The 18949-nt window shown below is 47.9% G+C and overlaps 1 protein-coding gene across 2 annotated transcripts in view; it reads left to right on the forward strand.

Moving 5' to 3' along the window:
- The window catches only part of LOC110501822 (zinc finger protein 423), a 151465-nt gene that overhangs the window by 18058 nt on the left and 114458 nt on the right, over positions 1-18949 (forward strand). For both annotated transcript variants that reach the window (XM_036954080.2, XM_090205863.1), the window contains exon 2: positions 10564-10626. In XM_036954080.2, coding sequence (XP_036809975.1) covers positions 10564-10626 — 63 coding nt within the window. The remainder of the gene's footprint in view (positions 1-10563; positions 10627-18949) is intronic.

Below are 18949 nucleotides of genomic sequence, written 5' to 3' on the forward strand. Positions count from 1 at the left end.
TAGGGGGGGGTTTGGTCCACCACATGCAGACTGCACTGTGCGTGTCCCCATCATTCTCCCAGCTATTAAAATCCATTAAGCCATGCAGAACAAGCCAGGCCTTTATCTTTTATTAATTATCTTGAAACCCAAGACGCGTTGTCTTTCCCTCTGCTGTGTCTGTGTAAAAGCCATTGGCTGTAGCTGAGAGGTGTGTCTGTGTAAAAGCCATTGGCTGTAGCTGGGAGGTGTGTCTGTGTAAGATGCCATTGGCTGCACCTGTAGCTCGGAGGTGTGTCTGTGTAAAGCCATTGGCTGCACCTGTAGCTCAGAGGTGTGTCTGTGTAAAAGCCATTGGCTGCACCTGTAGCTCGGAGGTGTGTCTGTGTAAAAGCCATTGGCTGCACCTGTAGCTGAGAGGTGTGTCTGTGTAAAGCCATTGGCTGCACCTGTAGCTCGGAGGTGTGTCTGTGTAAAAGCCATTGGCTGCACCTGTAGCTGAGAGGTGTGTCTGTGTAAAAGCCATTGGCTGCACCTGTAGCTCGGAGGTGTGTCTGTGTAAAAGCCATTGGCTGCACCTGTAGCTGAGAGGTGTGTCTGTGTAAAAGCCATTGGCTGCACCTGTAGCTCAGAGGTGTGTCTGTGTAAAAGCCATTGGCTGCACCTGTAGCTGAGAGGTGTGTCTGTGTAAAGCCATTGGCTGCACATGTAGCTCGGAGGTGTGTCTGTATAAAGCCATTGGCTGCATCTGTAGCTCGGAGGTGTGTCTGTGTAAAGCCATTGGCTGCACCTGTAGCTCGGAGGTGTGTCTGTGTAAAAGCCATTGGCTGCACCTGTAGCTGAGAGGTGTGTCTGTGTAAAAGCCATTGGCTGCACCTGTAGCTCAGAGGTGTGTCTGTGTAAAAGCCATTGGCTGCACCTGTAGCTGAGAGGTGTGTCTGTGTAAAGCCATTGGCTGCACATGTAGCTCGGAGGTGTGTCTGTATAAAGCCATTGGCTGCATCTGTAGCTCGGAGGTGTGTCTGTGTAAAGCCATTGGCTGCACCTGTAGCTCGGAGGTGTGTCTGTGTAAAAGCCATTGGCTGTAGCTGAGAGGTGTGTCTGTGTAAAGCCATTGGCTGCACCTGTAGTTCAGAGGTGTGTCTGTGTAAAAGCCATTGGCTGTAGCTGAGAGGTGCGTCTGTGTAAAGCCATTGGCTGCACCTGTAGCTCGGAGGTGTGTCTGTGTAAAAGCCATTGGCTGCACCTGTAGCTGAGAGGTGTGTCTGTGTAAAAGCCATTGGCTGCACCTGTAGCTGAGAGGTGTGTCTGTGTAAAGCCATTGGCTGCACATGTAGCTCGGAGGTGTGTCTGTGTAAAGCCATTGGCTGCATCTGTAGCTCGGAGGTGTGTCTGTGTAAAGCCATTGGCTGCACCTGTAGCTCGGAGGTGTGTCTGTGTAAAAGCCATTGGCTGTAGCTGAGAGGTGTGTCTGTGTAAAGCCATTGGCTGCACCTGTAGTTCAGAGGTGTGTCTGTGTAAAAGCCATTGGCTGTGGCTGAGAGGTGCGTCTGTGTAAAGCCATTGGCTGCACCTGTAGCTCGGAGGTGTGTCTGTGTAAAAGCCATTGGCTGCACCTGTAGCTGAGAGGTGTGTCTGTTTAAAAGCCATTGGCTGCACCTGTAGCTGAGAGGTGTGTCTGTGTAAAAGCCATTGGCTGCACCTGTAGCTGAGAGGTGTGTCTGTGTAAAGCCATTGGCTGCACATGTAGCTCGGAGGTGTGTCTGTGTAAAGCCATTGGCTGCATCTGTAGCTCGGAGGTGTGTCTGTGTAAAGCCATTGGCTGCACCTGTAGCTCAGAGGTGTGTCTGTGTAAAGCCATTGGCTGCACCTGTAGCTCAGAGGTGTGTCTGTGTAAAGCCATTGGCTGCACCTGTAGCTCAGAGGTGTGTCTGTGTAAAAGCCATTGGCTGCACCTGTAGCTCAGAGGTGTGTCTGTGTAAAGCCATTGGCTGCACCTGTAGCTCAGAGGTGTGTCTGTGTAAAAGCCATTGGCTGCACCTGTAGCTCAGAGGTGTGTCTGTGTAAAGCCATTGGCTGCACCTGTAGCTCAGAGGTGTGTCTGTGTAAAAGCCATTGGCTGCACCTGTAGCTCAGAGGTGTGTCTGTGTAAAGCCATTGGCTGCACCTGTAGCTCAGAGGTGTGTCTGTGTAAAAGCCATTGGCTGCACCTGTAGCTTAGAGGTGTGTCTGTGTAAAGCCATTGGCTGCACCTGTAGCTCAGAGGTGTGTTTGTGTAAAAGCCATTGGCTGCACCTGTAGCTCAGAGGTGTGTCTGTATGGTCATAGAGGACCATTTGGTTTGAAAAGACACAAGTGCACCATCAGTAAAAAGGACAGTAATCAGCAATTCTAAATAGTCAGGCAGCCCATGGATGTTACTGTTCAGTCGGTCTGGGGTTTGTTCATGGTGCATGCTATCAGTGTGACCCTGTGCAGTATGTGAGTTGGAGAGAAGTGAACACCCAAAGGCTTCTAAAAGAGAACAGCTCCTGTTGTACAAGGCTAATAGAACTAGGAAGTAGACCACAGCTCATGTTGTACAAGGCTAATAGAACTAGGAAGTAGACCACAGCTCCTGTTGTACAAGGCTAATAGAACTAGGAAGTAGAGCACATCTCCTGTTGTACAAGGCTAATAGAACTAGGAAGTAGACCACAGCTCCTTTTGTACAAGGCTAATAGAACTAGGAAGTAGACCACAGCTCCTGTTGTACAAGGCTAATAGAACTAGGAAGTAGACCACAGCTCCTGTTGTACAAGGCTAATAGAACTAGGAAGTAGACCACAGCTCCTGTTGTACAAGGCTAATAGAACTAGGAAGTAGAGCACATCTCCTGTTGTACAAGGCTAATAGAACTAGGAAGTAGAGCACATCTCCTGTTGTACAAGGCTAATAGAACTAGGAAGTAGAGCACAGCTCCTGTTGTACAAGGCTAATAGAACTAGGAAGTAGAGCACAGCTCCTGTTGTACAAGGCTAATAGAACTAGGAAGTAGAGCACAGCTCCTGTTGTACAAGCCTAATAGAACTAGGAAGTAGCGCACAGCTCCTGTTGTACAAGGCTAATAGAACTAGGAAGTAGCGCACAGCTCCTGTTGTACAAGGCTAATAGAACTAGGAAGTAGCGCACAGCTCCTGTTGTACAAGGCTAATAGAACTAGGAAGTAGCGCACAGCTCCTGTTGTACAAGGCTAATAGAACTAGGAAGTAGAGCACAGCTCCTGTTGTACAAGGCTAATAGAACTAGGAAGTAGCACGCTGGAGTTTTGTAATGATTTCACCTTTTTCATGTTTATGTAAGGATGAGATGAGGGATGTATTTTCTTCTCTCTGTCTGTTTTATAAACGTATAGAGATCTAAAACTGTGTAAAGAGATCATCTTATGTGCGGAGATCAAACCATAATTCAGTTACGATGTGTGTGTGTTCCGTGTACATGAGGCCTGATTGTGTGTCTAGCCGCGGACTGCGCCATTGCTGCTTGATGCAATGCAGTGTAGTGGGTGTTGTGGTAAGGGGGTATGGGAGGGTGATGCAGTGTAGTGGGTGTTGTGTTAAGGGGGTATGGGAGGGTGATGTAGTGGATGTTGTGGTAAGGGGGTATGGGAGGGTGATGTAGTGGGTGTTGTGGTAAGGGGTTATGGGAGGGTGATGTAGTTGGTGTTGTGGTAAGGGGGTATGGGAGGGTGATGTAGTGGATGTTGTGGTAAGGGGGTATGGGAGGGTGATACAGTTTAGTGGGTTTTGTGGTGAGGGGGTATGGGAGGGTGATGTAGTGGGTGTGTGGTAAGGGGGTATGGGAGGGTGATGTAGTGGGTGTGTGGTAAGGGGGTATGGGTGGGTGATGCAGTGTAGTGGGTGATGTGGTAAAGGGGATATGGGAGGGTGATGTAGTGGGTGTTGTGGTAAGGGGGTATTGGAGGGTGATGTAGTGGGTTTGTGGTAAGGGGATATGGGAGGGTGATGCAGTGTAGTGGGTGTTGTGGTAAGAGGGTATGGGTGGAGGATGCAGTGTAGTGGGTGTTGTGGTAAGGGGGTATGGGAGGGTGATGTAGTGGGTGTTGTGGTAAGGGGGTATGGGAGCGTGATGTAGTGGATGTTGTGGTAAGGGGGTATGGGAGGGTGATGTAGTGGATGTTGTGGTAAGGGGGTATGGGAGGGTGATGCAGTGGGTGTTGTGGTAAGGGGGTATGGGAGGGTGATGTGGTGGGTGTTGTGTAAGGGGGTATGGGAGGGTGATGTAGTGGGTGTGTGGTAAGGGGGTATGGGAGGGTGATGCAGTGGGTTTGTTGTAAGGGGGTATGGGAGGGTGATGTAGTGGGTGTTGTGTTAAGGGGTTATGGGAGGGTGATGTAGTGGGTGTGTGGTAAGGGGATATGGGAGGGTGATGCAGTGTAGTGGGTGATGTGGTAAAGGGGATATGGGAGGGTGATGTAGTGGGTGTTGTGGTAAGGGGGTATTGGAGGGTGATGTAGTGGGTGTGTGGTAAGGGGGTTTGGGAGGGTGATGCAGTGTAATGGGTGTTGTGGTAAGGGGGTATGGGAGGGTGATGCAGTGTAGTGGGTGTGTGGTAAGGGGGTATGGGAGGGTGATGTAGTGGGTGTGTGGTAAGGGGGTATGGGAGGGTGATGCAGTGTAGTGGGTGTTGTGGTAAGGGGGTATGGGAGGGTGATGTAGTTGGTGTGTGCTAAGGGGGTATGGGAGGGTGATGTTGTGGGTGTGTGGTAAGGGGATATGGGAGGGTGATGCAGTGTAGTGGATGTTGTGGTAAGGAGGTATGGGTGGGTGATGCGGTGTAGTGGATGTTGTGGTAAGGGGGTATGGGTGGGTGATGCGGTGTAGTGGGTGTTGTGGTAAGGGGGTATGGGAGGGTGATGTAGTGGGTGTTGTGGTAAGGGGGTATGGGAGGGTGATGTAGTGGGTGTTGTGGTAAGGGGGTATGGGAGGGTGATGTAGTGGGTGTTGTGGTAAGAGGGTATGGGAGGGTGATGTAGTGGGTGTGTGGTAAGGGGGTATGGGAGGGTGATGCAGTGTAGTGGATGTTGTGGTAAGGGGGTATGGGTGGGTGATGCGGTGTAGTGGGTGTTGTGGTAAAGGGGTATGGGAGGGTGATGTAGTGGGTGTTGTGGTAAGGGGGTATTGGAGGGTGATGTAGTGGGTGTGTGGTAAGGGGATATGGGAGGGTGATGCAGTGTAGTGGGTGTTGTGGTAAGGGGGTATGGGTGGAGGATGCAGTGTAGTGGGTGTTGTGGTAAGGGGTATGGGAGGGTGATGTAGTGGGTGTGTGGTAAGGGGATATGGGAGGGTGATGCAGTGTAGTGGATGTTGTGGTAAGGGGGTATGGGTGGGTGATGTGGTGTAGTGGGTGTTGTGGTAAAGGGGTATGGGAGGGTGATGTAGTGGGTGTTGTGGTAAGGGGGTATTGGAGGGTGATGTAGTGGGTATTGTGGTAAGGGGGTATGGGAGGGTGATGTAGTGTAGTGGGTGTTGTGGTAAGGGGGTATGGGAGGGTGATGTTGTGGTAAAGGGGTATGGTAGGGTGCGGTGCTGAGGCGGTAAACCTGTAACAACCTGCCTGCCGAGTAGGCTCCCAGGGTGTAGGGCTGCAGTTGTGTTCTTAAAGAAATGCATACACACACTCTAGTATACACATACACACATACACACACAGGCCTGTACACTCACAGACACTATCGGATGCATTTAAACATTCATACAATCACACGTGCTCTGTACAACACACACACACACACACACACACACACACACACACTCATGGACCTGCAAATAGGGGGCTGCTAATGGCTTCCAGTGGGAGATAGGGAGAGCAAGGTTTTATCCCTTAAGTGTAGAAGACTTAATCAGACAGAATGGCCGGGGGCCAGCAGCAGGACTGTGCAGCCCGCCCCTCCTGGCCAGGGGAGCGGCTCCACACACATTACGTATTCTGTGTCTACCTCTCCTGCAGACGGCTGCAGTGGAGCTGGGCCCAGGTGAGACTGCTCTCTGGTTAGGTCTGCAGAGCTCTCTCACTCACACACACTCCTTTACATGTCCTTCTGTTAGTGTTCATTATCCAATCTGCATAAAGTAGCAGCCTTTCGTCTCTCTGTCCTTTCTTTCTCTGTGTCTAGCACTAGCCCTGCGTTCTACAGTGTATTAACAGAAGGTCTTGCCCAGTGCTTCCCAAACTCTGTCCTCGGACCCCAAGGGGTACACGTTTTTGGTTTTTGCCCTAGAACTACTACACAGCCGATTCAACTAACCAACTAGTCATCAAGCTTTGATAATTTGAATCAGCTGTGTAGTGTTAGGGTAAAAACCAAAACATGCACCCCTTGGGGTCCGAGGACAGAGTTTGGGAAATGCTGGTCTAGGACATGGCTGCAGACTCAGGCTGGCTTTACTGCCTGTACCTGAGCAGTCTCTTTGTCAATGCAAGGCCTCCCTGGGGTAGACCGGAGCACAGTTGTTTGTGTGTGTTTGGGGTTGAATGAAGAGGCTGAGTGAGGTAGGCTCTTTGTCTGATCGGGGTCTGGGTGTGTGCTCCGAGGTCCCCGCACCTTGTTTGCGTTCTGTGGAGGAGCACACGCACCATTCCTTGGATAAATAAAAGGGCTCGTTTAGAAAGAACACAGCGCTGTTCTCCCATCCCCCTTATGGGCACAGGGGCTTTTTGTCGGGTAAATTCACTCTCGCTGTTTGTGAGGTCCTCGAGAGTGGTCTCGTTTGATCTCTACCCTCGTGCCATTCGCTGCTATGCTGATTGCTGTGTTTCCGACAGCAACGCTACCCCAGCTACATTTGCTGGTGTGTCATGATGTTACAGCTTAACAGGGCCCAGAAATACAAATAGCAGCTTGCGCTCCCACCGCCAGAGCAGCAATTAACAGAGGAATTTCAATAATATAGAAATAAATTGTGTCAAGGATTGGGTGGGTGTGTTTGTGTGTGTGTGTGGAGCTTTGTTTTTTTTCAATCTCTTGAATAATAGTTTAAAGAGGGAGGGAGTAGGAGAGGAGCCTGCCCCTGTGATGCTACTAGACACCGTCTGCTTCCTCTGGGAGCTAGGAGTTGTTAACCCTTCTCTACCTGGCTCAGATACTCTGGTTAACATGCAGGTATTTAGTTAACCCTTCTCTACCTGGCTCATATACTCTGGTTAACATGCAGGTATTTAGTTAACCCTTCTCTACCTGGCTCAGATGCTCTCAGTATCATACTGACAGGTGTTAAGAGATAGTAGGGGACTGTTATAGTGGAAAGGTCAGGGAAGAACACCAATACTGAGTACACCCAGTCTGTAACTTAGGTTCTGATTTGCGGAAATGGTCCCAGTTGGTGAAAGAGGGGCTGAACCACACCTCAGTGGTGTGTGAATTGGGAGGTTGAGGAGGGCAAACGGGGATCCCATTCTGGTTGTTGAGTTCTAGGTACCGGTTTTCCGTTTCTCTCACAGCCCCGGTGTGTGTTTTGGCAAAGGCTGGTCAGTGTAAGTAGGAAACAGAGGGTATCCAAGGTAACTTACTGAAACATGTCGGATTCATTAGACCCCCCCCCCCCCCGTTCCTCTCACAGGGCTGTTTTACTATAGGTTAATGATGATGTCACAGAGCTTCTGAGGGAATTTAAAAACTGGGGAGGGACCTACTGTATATAAAGTAGTACTCTGCATATACTTCCCCTACCTTACATTCTCTCTCTGCTACATACTCCCACTCTCTCTGCCTCTGTTTAGCAGTCTCCCCCTCCACTACTCTCCCACTCTCTCTACCTCCTGCTGGCTTCAGGGTTCACATGAACAGTGCTCTGTACACATGGGACACAGGCAGGGGGAGGACATCTGGAAATAAATAAATATATCCTCTCTGCTAATGAAGACGAGCAATTCCCCACGGTCACGCTTTTATTAGAATGGTGTTTTTATCTCTTTCTAATGATCGTTATCTTTATCTCCCCCATTCTCTTTTTTTTCTCTCTCTCTGTCTGTTTCTCTTGCTTTGTTTGGCTGCCTGGTGATCGTGGTGTGAGGTCTGTCTCTATCCTCCGCTGGCTGTATGTTTCTGGTCATGTGGGCTAGGCCTCGCCCGCAGGACCAATCTCTCCGGGAAACATCTGTATCCCGTCCTGTGTCCACATCTCAAGGGCCAAGCCCCAAACCCCGGTCCGTCAGCACTGGCATTCCCCTCCTTTTCCCCGGCCCTTACCTTGCCTCTCCATAGCAACAAGACGGTGTATGGTTCAGTGTATAGTGTGAGCATCTGCATTGCCTCTGAACTCTATCCCAATGATTGCCTTCTGCATTCTTAAATGTAGTGGAATGGAATCTATGGAATCTAAATGAAGGTTAGAAAACATAATCTAGCAACATTTGGAGATAAATCATTCCAGGAAAGCCCAGACCAATCAATAGGTGTCTGTAATCTCCCCCATCTCTAAATGAGTTTTTTTAAAGCCGGTAATGATCCTGTCTGCTTCCATCAGAGATGGACGTTTTTTCTGAATTTACACCCAGTGCACTATAGCTCTGTGTGGGAGGCTGGGGCCTGGTAGTGTCCCGAGCTTCACTTGTTTTAGCTGGGGAGCTGTGTGTACAGTTGTGTGTGGATGGGGTTGCTGTGTGCTGTTGCCTGCAGGTAGCTGAGTGCAGTAGTACTGGGTAGTTGTGTTTGTAGAAAGAACCATCTCACCACCTCTACCCTGCTCTGCTCTCCTCTCTGCCTGACTACACTTTAATATTCCCCCTCTAATGAAGCGCTAAATGGAGGATGAGTAGAGCTCTGATTGGGTGTAATTTAGTGCTTTACCTCCTGTGCTGGGAAAGCAGTGTCTTTTAGGAATGAACAGGTCCACTGCAGGCTAGACTATTTAAAGAAGATCAACTGACTGTAGACTTTGACCGCCGTTTGTATTGGATCTAGCATGTGTTATGACACAGTGGGGTTTAGACTGTGTCCTCGTTCCTGAGATAATGCCTCATTGGGCGTGACAAATTAGATTTTTTCCCCCCAAATAGTATAAGTCCTGTATATGACAGTCAAAATAGTGCCTTGAATCCCTCCCTGAGCACCTGATGTATGAGCCATAGGCTGCAGACAATACCTGGTGTTCAGTAAATGTCCTCTAGGAGGATCTAAGAGCAGTCTGGGCCCGTAACTACTACAGTCCTAATGGGACCTTGGTCCAGATCCAGCCCATAGTTTCCCCCAAACACGCCTGAAGAGTGATCTCTCCTCAGAAACACCCAGAGAGAAGTAACTCTGAGTCTTCTGTACTATGAGAATACTCTATGAATGGTGAAAAGGTACTACTGAGAGACACTGCTCAAGCTGAAGCTCTGCCATTTGGCAGCTCAGACTCTCTCTCGACAGTCCTGGCTAGCTCAGGGAAGAGAAAGAGAAATAGAGAGGAATAGTGAAAGATGGAGAGAGATGTTATGGTGCAGGACCAGAGTTGACCCTAGTCTTCCAGGGGCTTGGGAGCCTGCTGTGTTTTTAGCTCTAGGCCATCAGCAACAAGGTCCTCTTGGAGTCTGGCCGACACACTGGTCCCAACTCTGGATATCTGGATCGCACTCATGAAATGAACATGGGATGGTTGAAGAATGGAAAACAGGGTCTGTTGCCCTTGGCTTTGTTGGGGAATATGAAATACAGTGTTTCTGGTCTGGTGAGGAGGCCACTCTGACCACCCTGCTGAGTTCTGCCTGGACAAACCAAGAGCATGAGGGGAAAATGGACTGGCCACTGCTTGGTCCAATCTGCACACTCAGACCATGAAGAGGAGTGTGTTATTTTTTCTGGAATGGGTCTGTTAGTATTTTGGTGTGGAATAAGCTTTTTATTTTTCCTCAACTTTATTTCAACTTAGGCGGGGAATTCACACATTAACAAAAAAACTCCATCTCTACGTACTAGCTCTGGGACTTTTTTACCACCTCCTCTCGCTAATAAAGAAAACCGCTTTGACAGTTTGTTTTCGTGGCTTCTACTAGACTGTTGTTGGCCCATACCCTGGGCCATGGGGTTGAGGGGAAGGAGGGGGGAATGAGGGGGGGGGGGGGGGGGGGTCCTCATTGTGTCCTGACTACTGCCATTTCCTGTTTGTGTGCCAGCGGTGCTTCCTTCCTCTGCAGTGCCCAGGAAAACCTTCAACACACCTTCCTGTTCTGATCTGGTTTCTGTTGTTACATATCTCACACCTCTGAAATTAGGACATCAAAACAAGGAGAACACATTCCCAGTCACTCAGGGTAGGTAGGTAGGCAGGCATACAGACAGACAGACAGACAGACAGACAGACAGACAGACAGACAGACAGACAGACAGACAGACAGACCTATGATGTTTTCTCCCATCCAACCACCCAGCTAATGAATGATTGAACACTTGTTTTGAGATCTACCATTTGTGTTTTTAAGGCATTGTCATGTAGATTAAAATGAACCAACAAAATGATGTAGTCCTAAAGAGACTGTATGTATTTCTAAGCATCCCTCTCTTTTGTCTTTCTCTCCTCCTTCTCTCTCTCCCCGTCTCTCTAGCGGTAGAAGAAGGCGAGTCGTCGGAGTTTGCAGGGAACTGGGATTCATCGTCTGTCCAAACAGGTATCCGCTTTGTTATTCGTAAGTGTGCAGCCTGCCAGGCAGCTGTCAGATCTGCGACACAGATTAGATTCTATATGTCACATTCCAGGTCCACCGCCAGACTACCCACTGAATCAGAATCTTTAATATCAATTCCACATGGCCCAGAATGTTCTGCTCTGAGGGAGAGGGGGATGAGAGAGGGAGATATGGCGTGAGGGAGAGAGAGCTTTTCACAGGACGCTAATGTCCAGGCCTGCATGTGAGAGCAGACAGGACTCTGGGGCTCCAGCAGTCTCACATCCTGTTTGAGGTTTTGGTGGTAAAGTAGCTGCACTGAATCAACTCCCCTGTCCTCCCTCCCTCCCAGCCTGCTTTATCCAGCTATTCACATAGGGCCTATAGCACAGCAGTGGGATGGGTTCCTGATGGGCCCAAATAGCATCATGGTGATTGCAATCAAGATCATTTGTTAAGGATTCCATTTGATTAATGCATTGCACCCACTTCAATGTTCTTTACATGCAGTGCAGACCCACAGTCACAGCCATGGAGTCATTGGTATGGCTGTACCTGGAGATGATGCAGCAGATTAATGGACCCATTTTTACGGAACACGGTATGAGGATGGTGACTGACTGATTATGGTGACATGTTGGCCTCTAGTCTTTGAGTCAGCCCAACATTATGAAGGAGAATATTTATTCTGTTATTTTACTGCAGTGAGAGATAAGAGAGCTGAATGTTCTTTATCTAAACGGTGCTCTCTCTCTCTCTGCCCTCCTTCTCTCCCTCCCTCACTCTGTCGGTTCTTCTGGGAGGGAGAATTGGAAAGTGAGGCCCTGAGGGTGTGATGAGGCAGGGGCTTCTGGTGGGGGGGTTGGGGGGTGCTGACTGAGGTCCTGGGTGGCTGGAAAGTGCTTTATGTGTGAGATACAGCAGGAAGGGGAGTCCCAGTGCTCTCACTAGCTCTGCTCTCTTCCTCCCTGCTGTTTCTCTTCACCTCTTCCCCACACACACACAGACAATCTCGCTCTATCATTCTCTCTCTTGTGTTTGTTTGTGCTCCTGTGTTCAGGCTCAGGGGGGCTGCCCGCCATTTCTTATTTAAAAATCTAAAAAACCTTCCTTCCCTTTATTCCCTGGGAGATGATGTCGACAAGGACACTGGCAGGCTTTTGCTGGTATTAAATTCAAATATTTTTCCTTCCCTTCTCTGGAAAATGTGTGTCGAGTTTGGAAAGAGCAGCGGGGGGGGGGGGGGGGGGTTAGGGACGAGCCCCCCCCCCACCCCTGAGGGCCCCTTTGGTCTGTCCCACAGGAGGTGCCTGCCTACCCCCTCCTCTCCACATCCCACCCTCCACCCCAGCCTCCTTGAGACAGAAAAACAACACATCCCTCCCTGGCCCAGAGGGGGAGAAACGGAAAAGAGAAAAGACAGAAAATGAGCCAGGTCTGACACTGTAGACCAAGAGAGGGAGAGGGTGGAAAGCATGGAGAGGACGAGTGAGATTGAGTGAGGAAGCGAGAGGGGGGGGGGTTTGGATAGTAGTACAGACGTTTGTCATTTCTGTGGAAGGAGGAGGAGGGGCCGTCAGTGGTGATGTTTTAATAAGTGCCACTAGAGCTGTGGAGTTCAGCCTTGTTTTGCTGGCTTCCTGTTGGAAAGATCCCACTGCTTCACTGTCTGATAGAGATCACCAGGGTTAAGCACACAACACATGCTCAAGTCTAATTGTATTTGTCACATACTTCATAAACAACAGGTGTGGACAAACAATGAAATGCTTACAGGCCCTTCGCAACAATGCAGAGAGAAAAACATGGAGAAATAATAGAAAAGTAATAACAGGTAATAATAAATACACAATGAGTAGCGATAACTTGGCTATATACACGCTATGCTACAGGCAGAATTTTTGCGAGGTGACGGTTTCTCCATGACCTCTTACATACACAATCAATGCAGACACACACACTGCACCCTGTCCATGTGGACTGTGATTCATGGTGGAAAAAGTAGTCTCATATCCCTGAGCAAAGGGCCGATAAGGGGCTGTAATGGAGCTGAATTAGATTATTTCATTCATTTCCTCCCACAGCCATTGGCTGGCCGTTGCATCAGCGACACCAATGAGAAGGGCCTTTCCCCCCCCCCCCCCCCCGGCCCTGCCATTACACCATTGGGCTGTGGGTGTTGTCTGTGACCTCACTACTGAACAGTATGGTGTTCTCGCTATAGGAACAGTATGGTGTTCTCGCTATAGGAACAGTATGGTGTTCTCGCTATAGGAACAGAATGGTGTTCTCGCTATAGGAACAGTATGGTGTAAGGACAGTGCAGCAGACAGAGATGCTAAATGAGATGCTAAGCTAACATTACAGGCACCAAAGGCATAAGCATCACAACACATGCACCCATTTTTAGAAGAAGAAAGTTTCTAAAGACTTTTGTTATTGAAAACATATCAGACTTCCAATCCAACAGTCAGGGATTCAATTAGTTAAAAAAAAACATGTGTGCTGTAATTTGGAGGATGTTTCCACGATAGTTTGACGGTTTTGTGCGTTGTTTGTGTGTTATGTCTGTGTATTTGTTGGGTTATAGTGTGTGTGTTGTTTTGATTCCAGGATGTCCCTTTAACAGTGTGTGTTGGATCACTCCACTGTCTCTCTCTCTCTCTCTGCAAAGTGAGATGTCAGTCAGTCTCGTGGCTGTGCACGCTTTCAGTCCCCTCCGGGCTCCAACCTGAGTGTGCGCCAGCCGTCCAGGGGAAAGAATGTACTGGTTTTATTTTTCCCCTTGAAAGGAGGAGAGGAGGAGGAGGAGGAGGAGAAGATATTACAAGGGGCAGACTGAGACACAGGAGGACGGCCCTCCTTTCTGTCCTCGCTAACTAATGTATGGACATCTTGATGATGTAGACTAGAGGACAGTTTGAAAAAGAGGACACGTGTCTCTCTCTCTCTCTCGTTCTCTCATTTGTCTCCCTCTTCCTTTTTTCTCTCGCCATCTCCCTATATAAACCTCTGGAGGTCCATAATATATTTTTTAATTTCCCCAAGGCAACGACAGGAAAACAGTTTTAATGTGCGAGGAGGAGGTGTGTGCTAGCGTGTGTGTGTGAAGCCACGGGCTGGAACAGGTGATGGCATTGGTGAGCAGCTGTCAGGCTGTTTGTGTGTGATTTAATTCGCTCCCTTCCATGACACTCCTTTTGGTTTTCATCAGCCTCTCTGGGTGGAGGGGCTGGTGTTGGGTGCTGCGCTCCCCTGCCTCCCTGCCTCTCTGGGGGGGGGGGGGGGGGGCACACTGAGCCTGGTACACAGTGCTTCTGCTGGCTCCCTGGGGGGAGCCCCGTATTTTGAAAAAAAAAGTTGGCAGAGGACAGGGGAGCTGTGGAGAGAGGCCTGCTTTAAATAGGTCCCCCTGTTTACTGGGAGAAGGAGAGGGCTCCCCAGAGAGACGGGGGGGGGGGGGGGGGGGGGGGGGTGCGGCTGCGTCCGGCTGCACCTGCTCAGCCTGTGTCTGTGTCCCAGACCCCAGTCCTTTTGTTAGTACCCATACTGGACGCACCTGACAGCCTAGAGGCCAGTTCAGGAGGTTCACAGATTCATACAACATTGTACAAATGGTAAAGAACCTTTTCTCACACTGTAAACCCAGTGAACCTCCCATGGTGATTATCGGTGGCTATTTTAAGGGCACAAAGTGTTACATTTTTTCCTGAACAGTGAGAGCCACATGCCTTGGTCACTCAGAATATTCCACACATGTTTTTTTCACTCCATAAATAGTTTTGACCTTCTTTTTGAAACATTTACCAGGCATAGTGAATACAATGGTACAGTTGAAGTCGGAAGTTTACATAGACTTCAGCCAAGAAGCCAAAAATGTAGACCTCCACGTGTCTTGTTCATCCTTGGGAGCAATTTCCAAACGCCTGAATGTACCACGCTCATCTGTCAAAACAATAGCACCCAAGTATAAACACCATGAGACCACGCAGCCGTCATACCGCTCAGGAAGGAGAATAGTTCTCCTAGAGATGAACGTACTTTGGTGCGAGAAGTGTAAATCAATCCCAGAACAACAGCAAAGGACCTTGTGAAGATGCTGGAGGAAACAGGTGCGCAAGTATCTATATCCACAGTAAAACGCTCAGCAAGGAAGAAGCCACTGCTCCAAAACCATCATAAAAAAGCCAGACTACGGTTTGCAACTGCACATGGGGACAAAGATCATACTTTTTGGAGAAATGTCCTCTGGTCTGATGAAACAAAAATAGGACTGTTTGGCCATAATGACCATCGTTATGTTTGGTTGGAAAAAGGGGGAGGGTTGCAAGCCAAAGAGCATCATGTTGTGAGGGTGCTTTGCTGCAGCAGGGACTGGTGCACTTCACAAAATAGATGGCATCATGAGGGAGGAAAAGGATGTGGATATATTGAAACAACATCTCAAGACATCAGTCAGGAAGTTGAAGCTTGGTCGCAAATGGGTCTTCCAGATGGGCATTGACCCCAAGCATACTTCCAAAGTTGTGGCAAAATGGCTTAAGGACAACAAAGTCAAGGTATTGGAGTGGCCTTCATAAAGCCCTGACCTCAATCCAATAGAAAATGTGTGGGCAGAACTGAAAAAGCGTGTGTGAGCAAGGAGGCCTACAAACCGGACTCCGTTACACCAGCTCTGTCAGGAGGAATGGGTTCAAAATTCACCCAACTTATTGTGGGAAGCTTGTGGAAGGCTACCCTAAACGTTTGACCAAAGTTAAACAATTTCAAGGCAATGCTACCAAATACTAATTGAGTGTATGTAAACTTCTGACCCACTGGGAATGTGAGGAAAGAAATAAAAGCTGAAATAAATAATTCTCTCTACTATTATTCTGACATTTCATATTCTTAAAATAAAGTGGTGATCCTAACTGACCTAAGACAGGGAATTTTCACTAGGATTAAATGTCAGGAATTGTGAAAAACTGAGTTTAAATGTATTTGGCTAAGGTGTATGTAAACTTCTGACTTCAACTACATGTACCTCACCAGGCCTGTTTTTCTTACTGTCTATGTGCTGTACCTGACTCAGTGAAGTGGAGCATTCCTTCTGAATCCCCTCTCAAACATACTCCGCTAGAGCTATTTGCAGTCCATCCATGTTTTACTTCACTTGGCTGCCGCTGGTTGGTTTGAATGTTTGTGTGCTGTGGAGAGTTGAAAGGCAGCCTTGTACTCTTGTTGTTTTTTATAAAAACACTGGTTTTGTGGAACTTGGAGCTCGTATTTTTCTAACTCCCAGGCAGGCTGGATAGTGATGGCGGTGGAGTGGTGTACCGGCCGTGTTTGGGCGACCCAGGGCCAGGTGTCCTGCAGATTTACGCCTCTCTTAGCGCAAGTGTGTCCCAAACAGGCCTCCGTCCTGGCTCACAGCACTGCTCCAACACCTAGTCCTGACTCTGTGCTCCATCCGCTCATACAGTTTATTTCTCTCTCTCTCTCCCTCTCACTCACTCACTCACTCACTCTCTCTGAGGACTCCAATAAAGTGTCTGTATTCTGTTTGCGGTATGCCTGTATTCTCCCTCTGTGTACAGTACGATCAAGTCACACTTCCGTTGCGTGCCCACTGTATGAGTAATAGGAAACTGCTCTGCCTCCAGAGGTCAGGACATTGGGACTGGAACTAGCCAGGGGGATCGTAACGAGCTTCACTTTAAATGTCAAAACTCAAAAGGCACTTAAATGTAGGTTTTGGTTCTGAGCATTTTGAGCGGAGGGGAGGGAGCATCTCTGAACATTCCCAGACATTTGACTAGTATTTCAGTTCAGCTGGTGTTTATTCCAAGTCAAATAATATTTGTTAAGCTGATTATAAGAGGTGAGAGTAGATCTCTTTACCTCCGTGTACATCTAAGATGGGGATCGCAGTACTCTGATGGTGCAGTGAGGGAGGGAGAAAGAGAGACTCTCTGTCTTTGCTGTTGCCTTTGTCTTGTCTTGTCTCCCCCGTCGCATGCCTGGCGGTGTCCATTAAGCCCACATCGCCCAGCTCCTAATTATTTCCACATCTCACGTTGGAGCTTTGCACCGTTAAAACAGGAGGAAAAAAACATATCAACCTAACGAGCGGTAATTAGCGGGTCCCAGCAAGGCGGGCCTCTCCTCAGCAACACCACTGCTCTGTGGATTCTGTTAATTCACTTCTCTTCATCTAATTACCCCACACAAACATGTCTGTTTGCCTTTCCTCTGAGAGGGAGCAAGAGCGGGAGAGGGGCATTATCTACAAACATTAGACACCCTCCTCCCTCTCATAAACACACACACACACAATCTATGAGGCTTAATCAGCAGATATGAAAAGTGTGACCTTATTCATGAGGAAATAATTAGTTGAATAAAATCTGAAAGTACACTTGCCAACGAGCAAATTATTACTCTTAGCATACTGTATCTCCATAGCATTAAAGCGAATTGAAATCAAACCAATTACTGATTATTACAGTATATTGTAAGAGTATTACTTTGAGCACAACCTGCTGGTATGCAGTGATTCCTTTCTCCTCTACAACCAGGAAGTGCCAGTCCAGTTGTAGATGTTAAGGGGAAGGGTTAAGATGACCATCCTATCATTACTGTAGGACCATGTTCTCACCCTGTTAACTCCACTGGTCTCTTCTTAAATGTACACCTCTTCTCCAAGTGTTTCTCCAGTTTCCTCCTCTTCTCTTTCTGACCATTACTCCATTTTCTGTCCCAGGTGATTTTTTTGAGGGGGGATATATGGAGATTGTACATTGTCTCAGCCCAAAATAAGTATGTGAATAGTCTGCCAAATTGTATTTGACAGTATTTTTAAATACTTATTTCAAATAGTCTTTTCGAATACCTAGGTTAACTGCATGGGAGTGTATTCGAGTCAATGTATTTGAGTATTTTAAATACTTTCCAAGTTTATTTCCAAATACATTTTACATTTAACTACTTGTATTTTCAAATAAAAAGTATCTGAATACTTACTTCCAATGTATGTGAAAGTAATTGAGATATTTGAAATAGTTTTTGAACGCAAGTCTGGTGCGTGTTTGTGTATGTGAGTTAATTTTATCTGACTGTGTGTGTATGTAAATGTGTGTGCGTGTGTACTATGTGTTTGTGTAAATGTGTGTATGAGTGTTTGTTTTTTGTGTGTTTTTGCCTCTTGGCGTGGTGACGGTCTGTGACTCAGAGATAATGGCTCTCCGCAGAGTGGGGGACAGGAGCTCCAGCTGGCACAGGGAGACATGACGTGTGCTGCTGGGATTACCACTGCACGCCATGCAGACCCTGCCTGTGTCCCCAACACTCCTCCACCCCTGGAAGCCCTAGGCCCTCATTAAGTGTCCCTACTCTGGATGGGATACCGGGGAGGGGGGCAGCCAGGAGTGGACTATTAAATGAGGGATAAAACAAACATATGAATGCAAAAGTAGAGGAGGAGAGGGGGTATAGGATAATGTAATGGGGTCAGTTAAAACTGCCTTTGAGGGTAAAATGTGTTCTTGGGTAGGTATTGTTTTATGCAGACAGTGGTCAGGAGCATTGAGTTTAAACGGCATGTATTTTAAGATGAAACGTATCAATCATTATCTCCACAACTATCTTGTCAGAATACCTGCTGCCATGTCTGCCTAACAGAGAAAGGTGTTACGACCTACGACCTTATTAACCTCACACAGACATGTCATTTGTGTTTGCTACATGATATCTAGGAACATTATCGTTTACTATTTGCAGAGGAAAACTGGCCACTAGCAGGGCTGTCATTGCATTAACCATTGACAGAGCACTGTGCATGTTTAGCTCTCCAACCTAGCAGACAGGTAGGCAGAAAGCAGGCTGTCTGGATGAGAAATATGGTCTCTCAGAATATATCTGGGGGCATAAAGAGGCCTTGTTCATCTGAATGGCCATTTAGAAATCATTAGTCTCCTTGGACACCACTTCCAACGTAAGCCCTCATTTCATTTTGGTTTCCTCCCCTCAAATTGAATTATGTTTGAAAACACTCTGCGCGTCTCAAACGACTCTGCAGAGCCTTATTAGTAATGACCTCAGCACACATTACGGCACATCTAGGTGTGTGTGCGTCTGGTTGGGTAATATTGTATTGTGTTTTGTCTTTGCCTGTGAGGGCGGTGTTGCTGTGTGAATGATAACATTCAACTATAGGACTTTATCTTCGATATGGTGCCAGTGTTAGACTTTACAACTGTGCAGTAACGTTTAGCTGTAAACCCTCTCCTAACCATTGTGAGTCCTATTACAGTGGTGTGGTCTACACCAGGTAGAGAAGCCAGCT

This window comes from Oncorhynchus mykiss, chromosome 2 (assembly GCF_057628025.1).
Source record: "Oncorhynchus mykiss isolate SJ-2025 chromosome 2, ASM5762802v1, whole genome shotgun sequence".
NCBI lineage: Eukaryota > Metazoa > Chordata > Actinopteri > Salmoniformes > Salmonidae > Oncorhynchus > Oncorhynchus mykiss.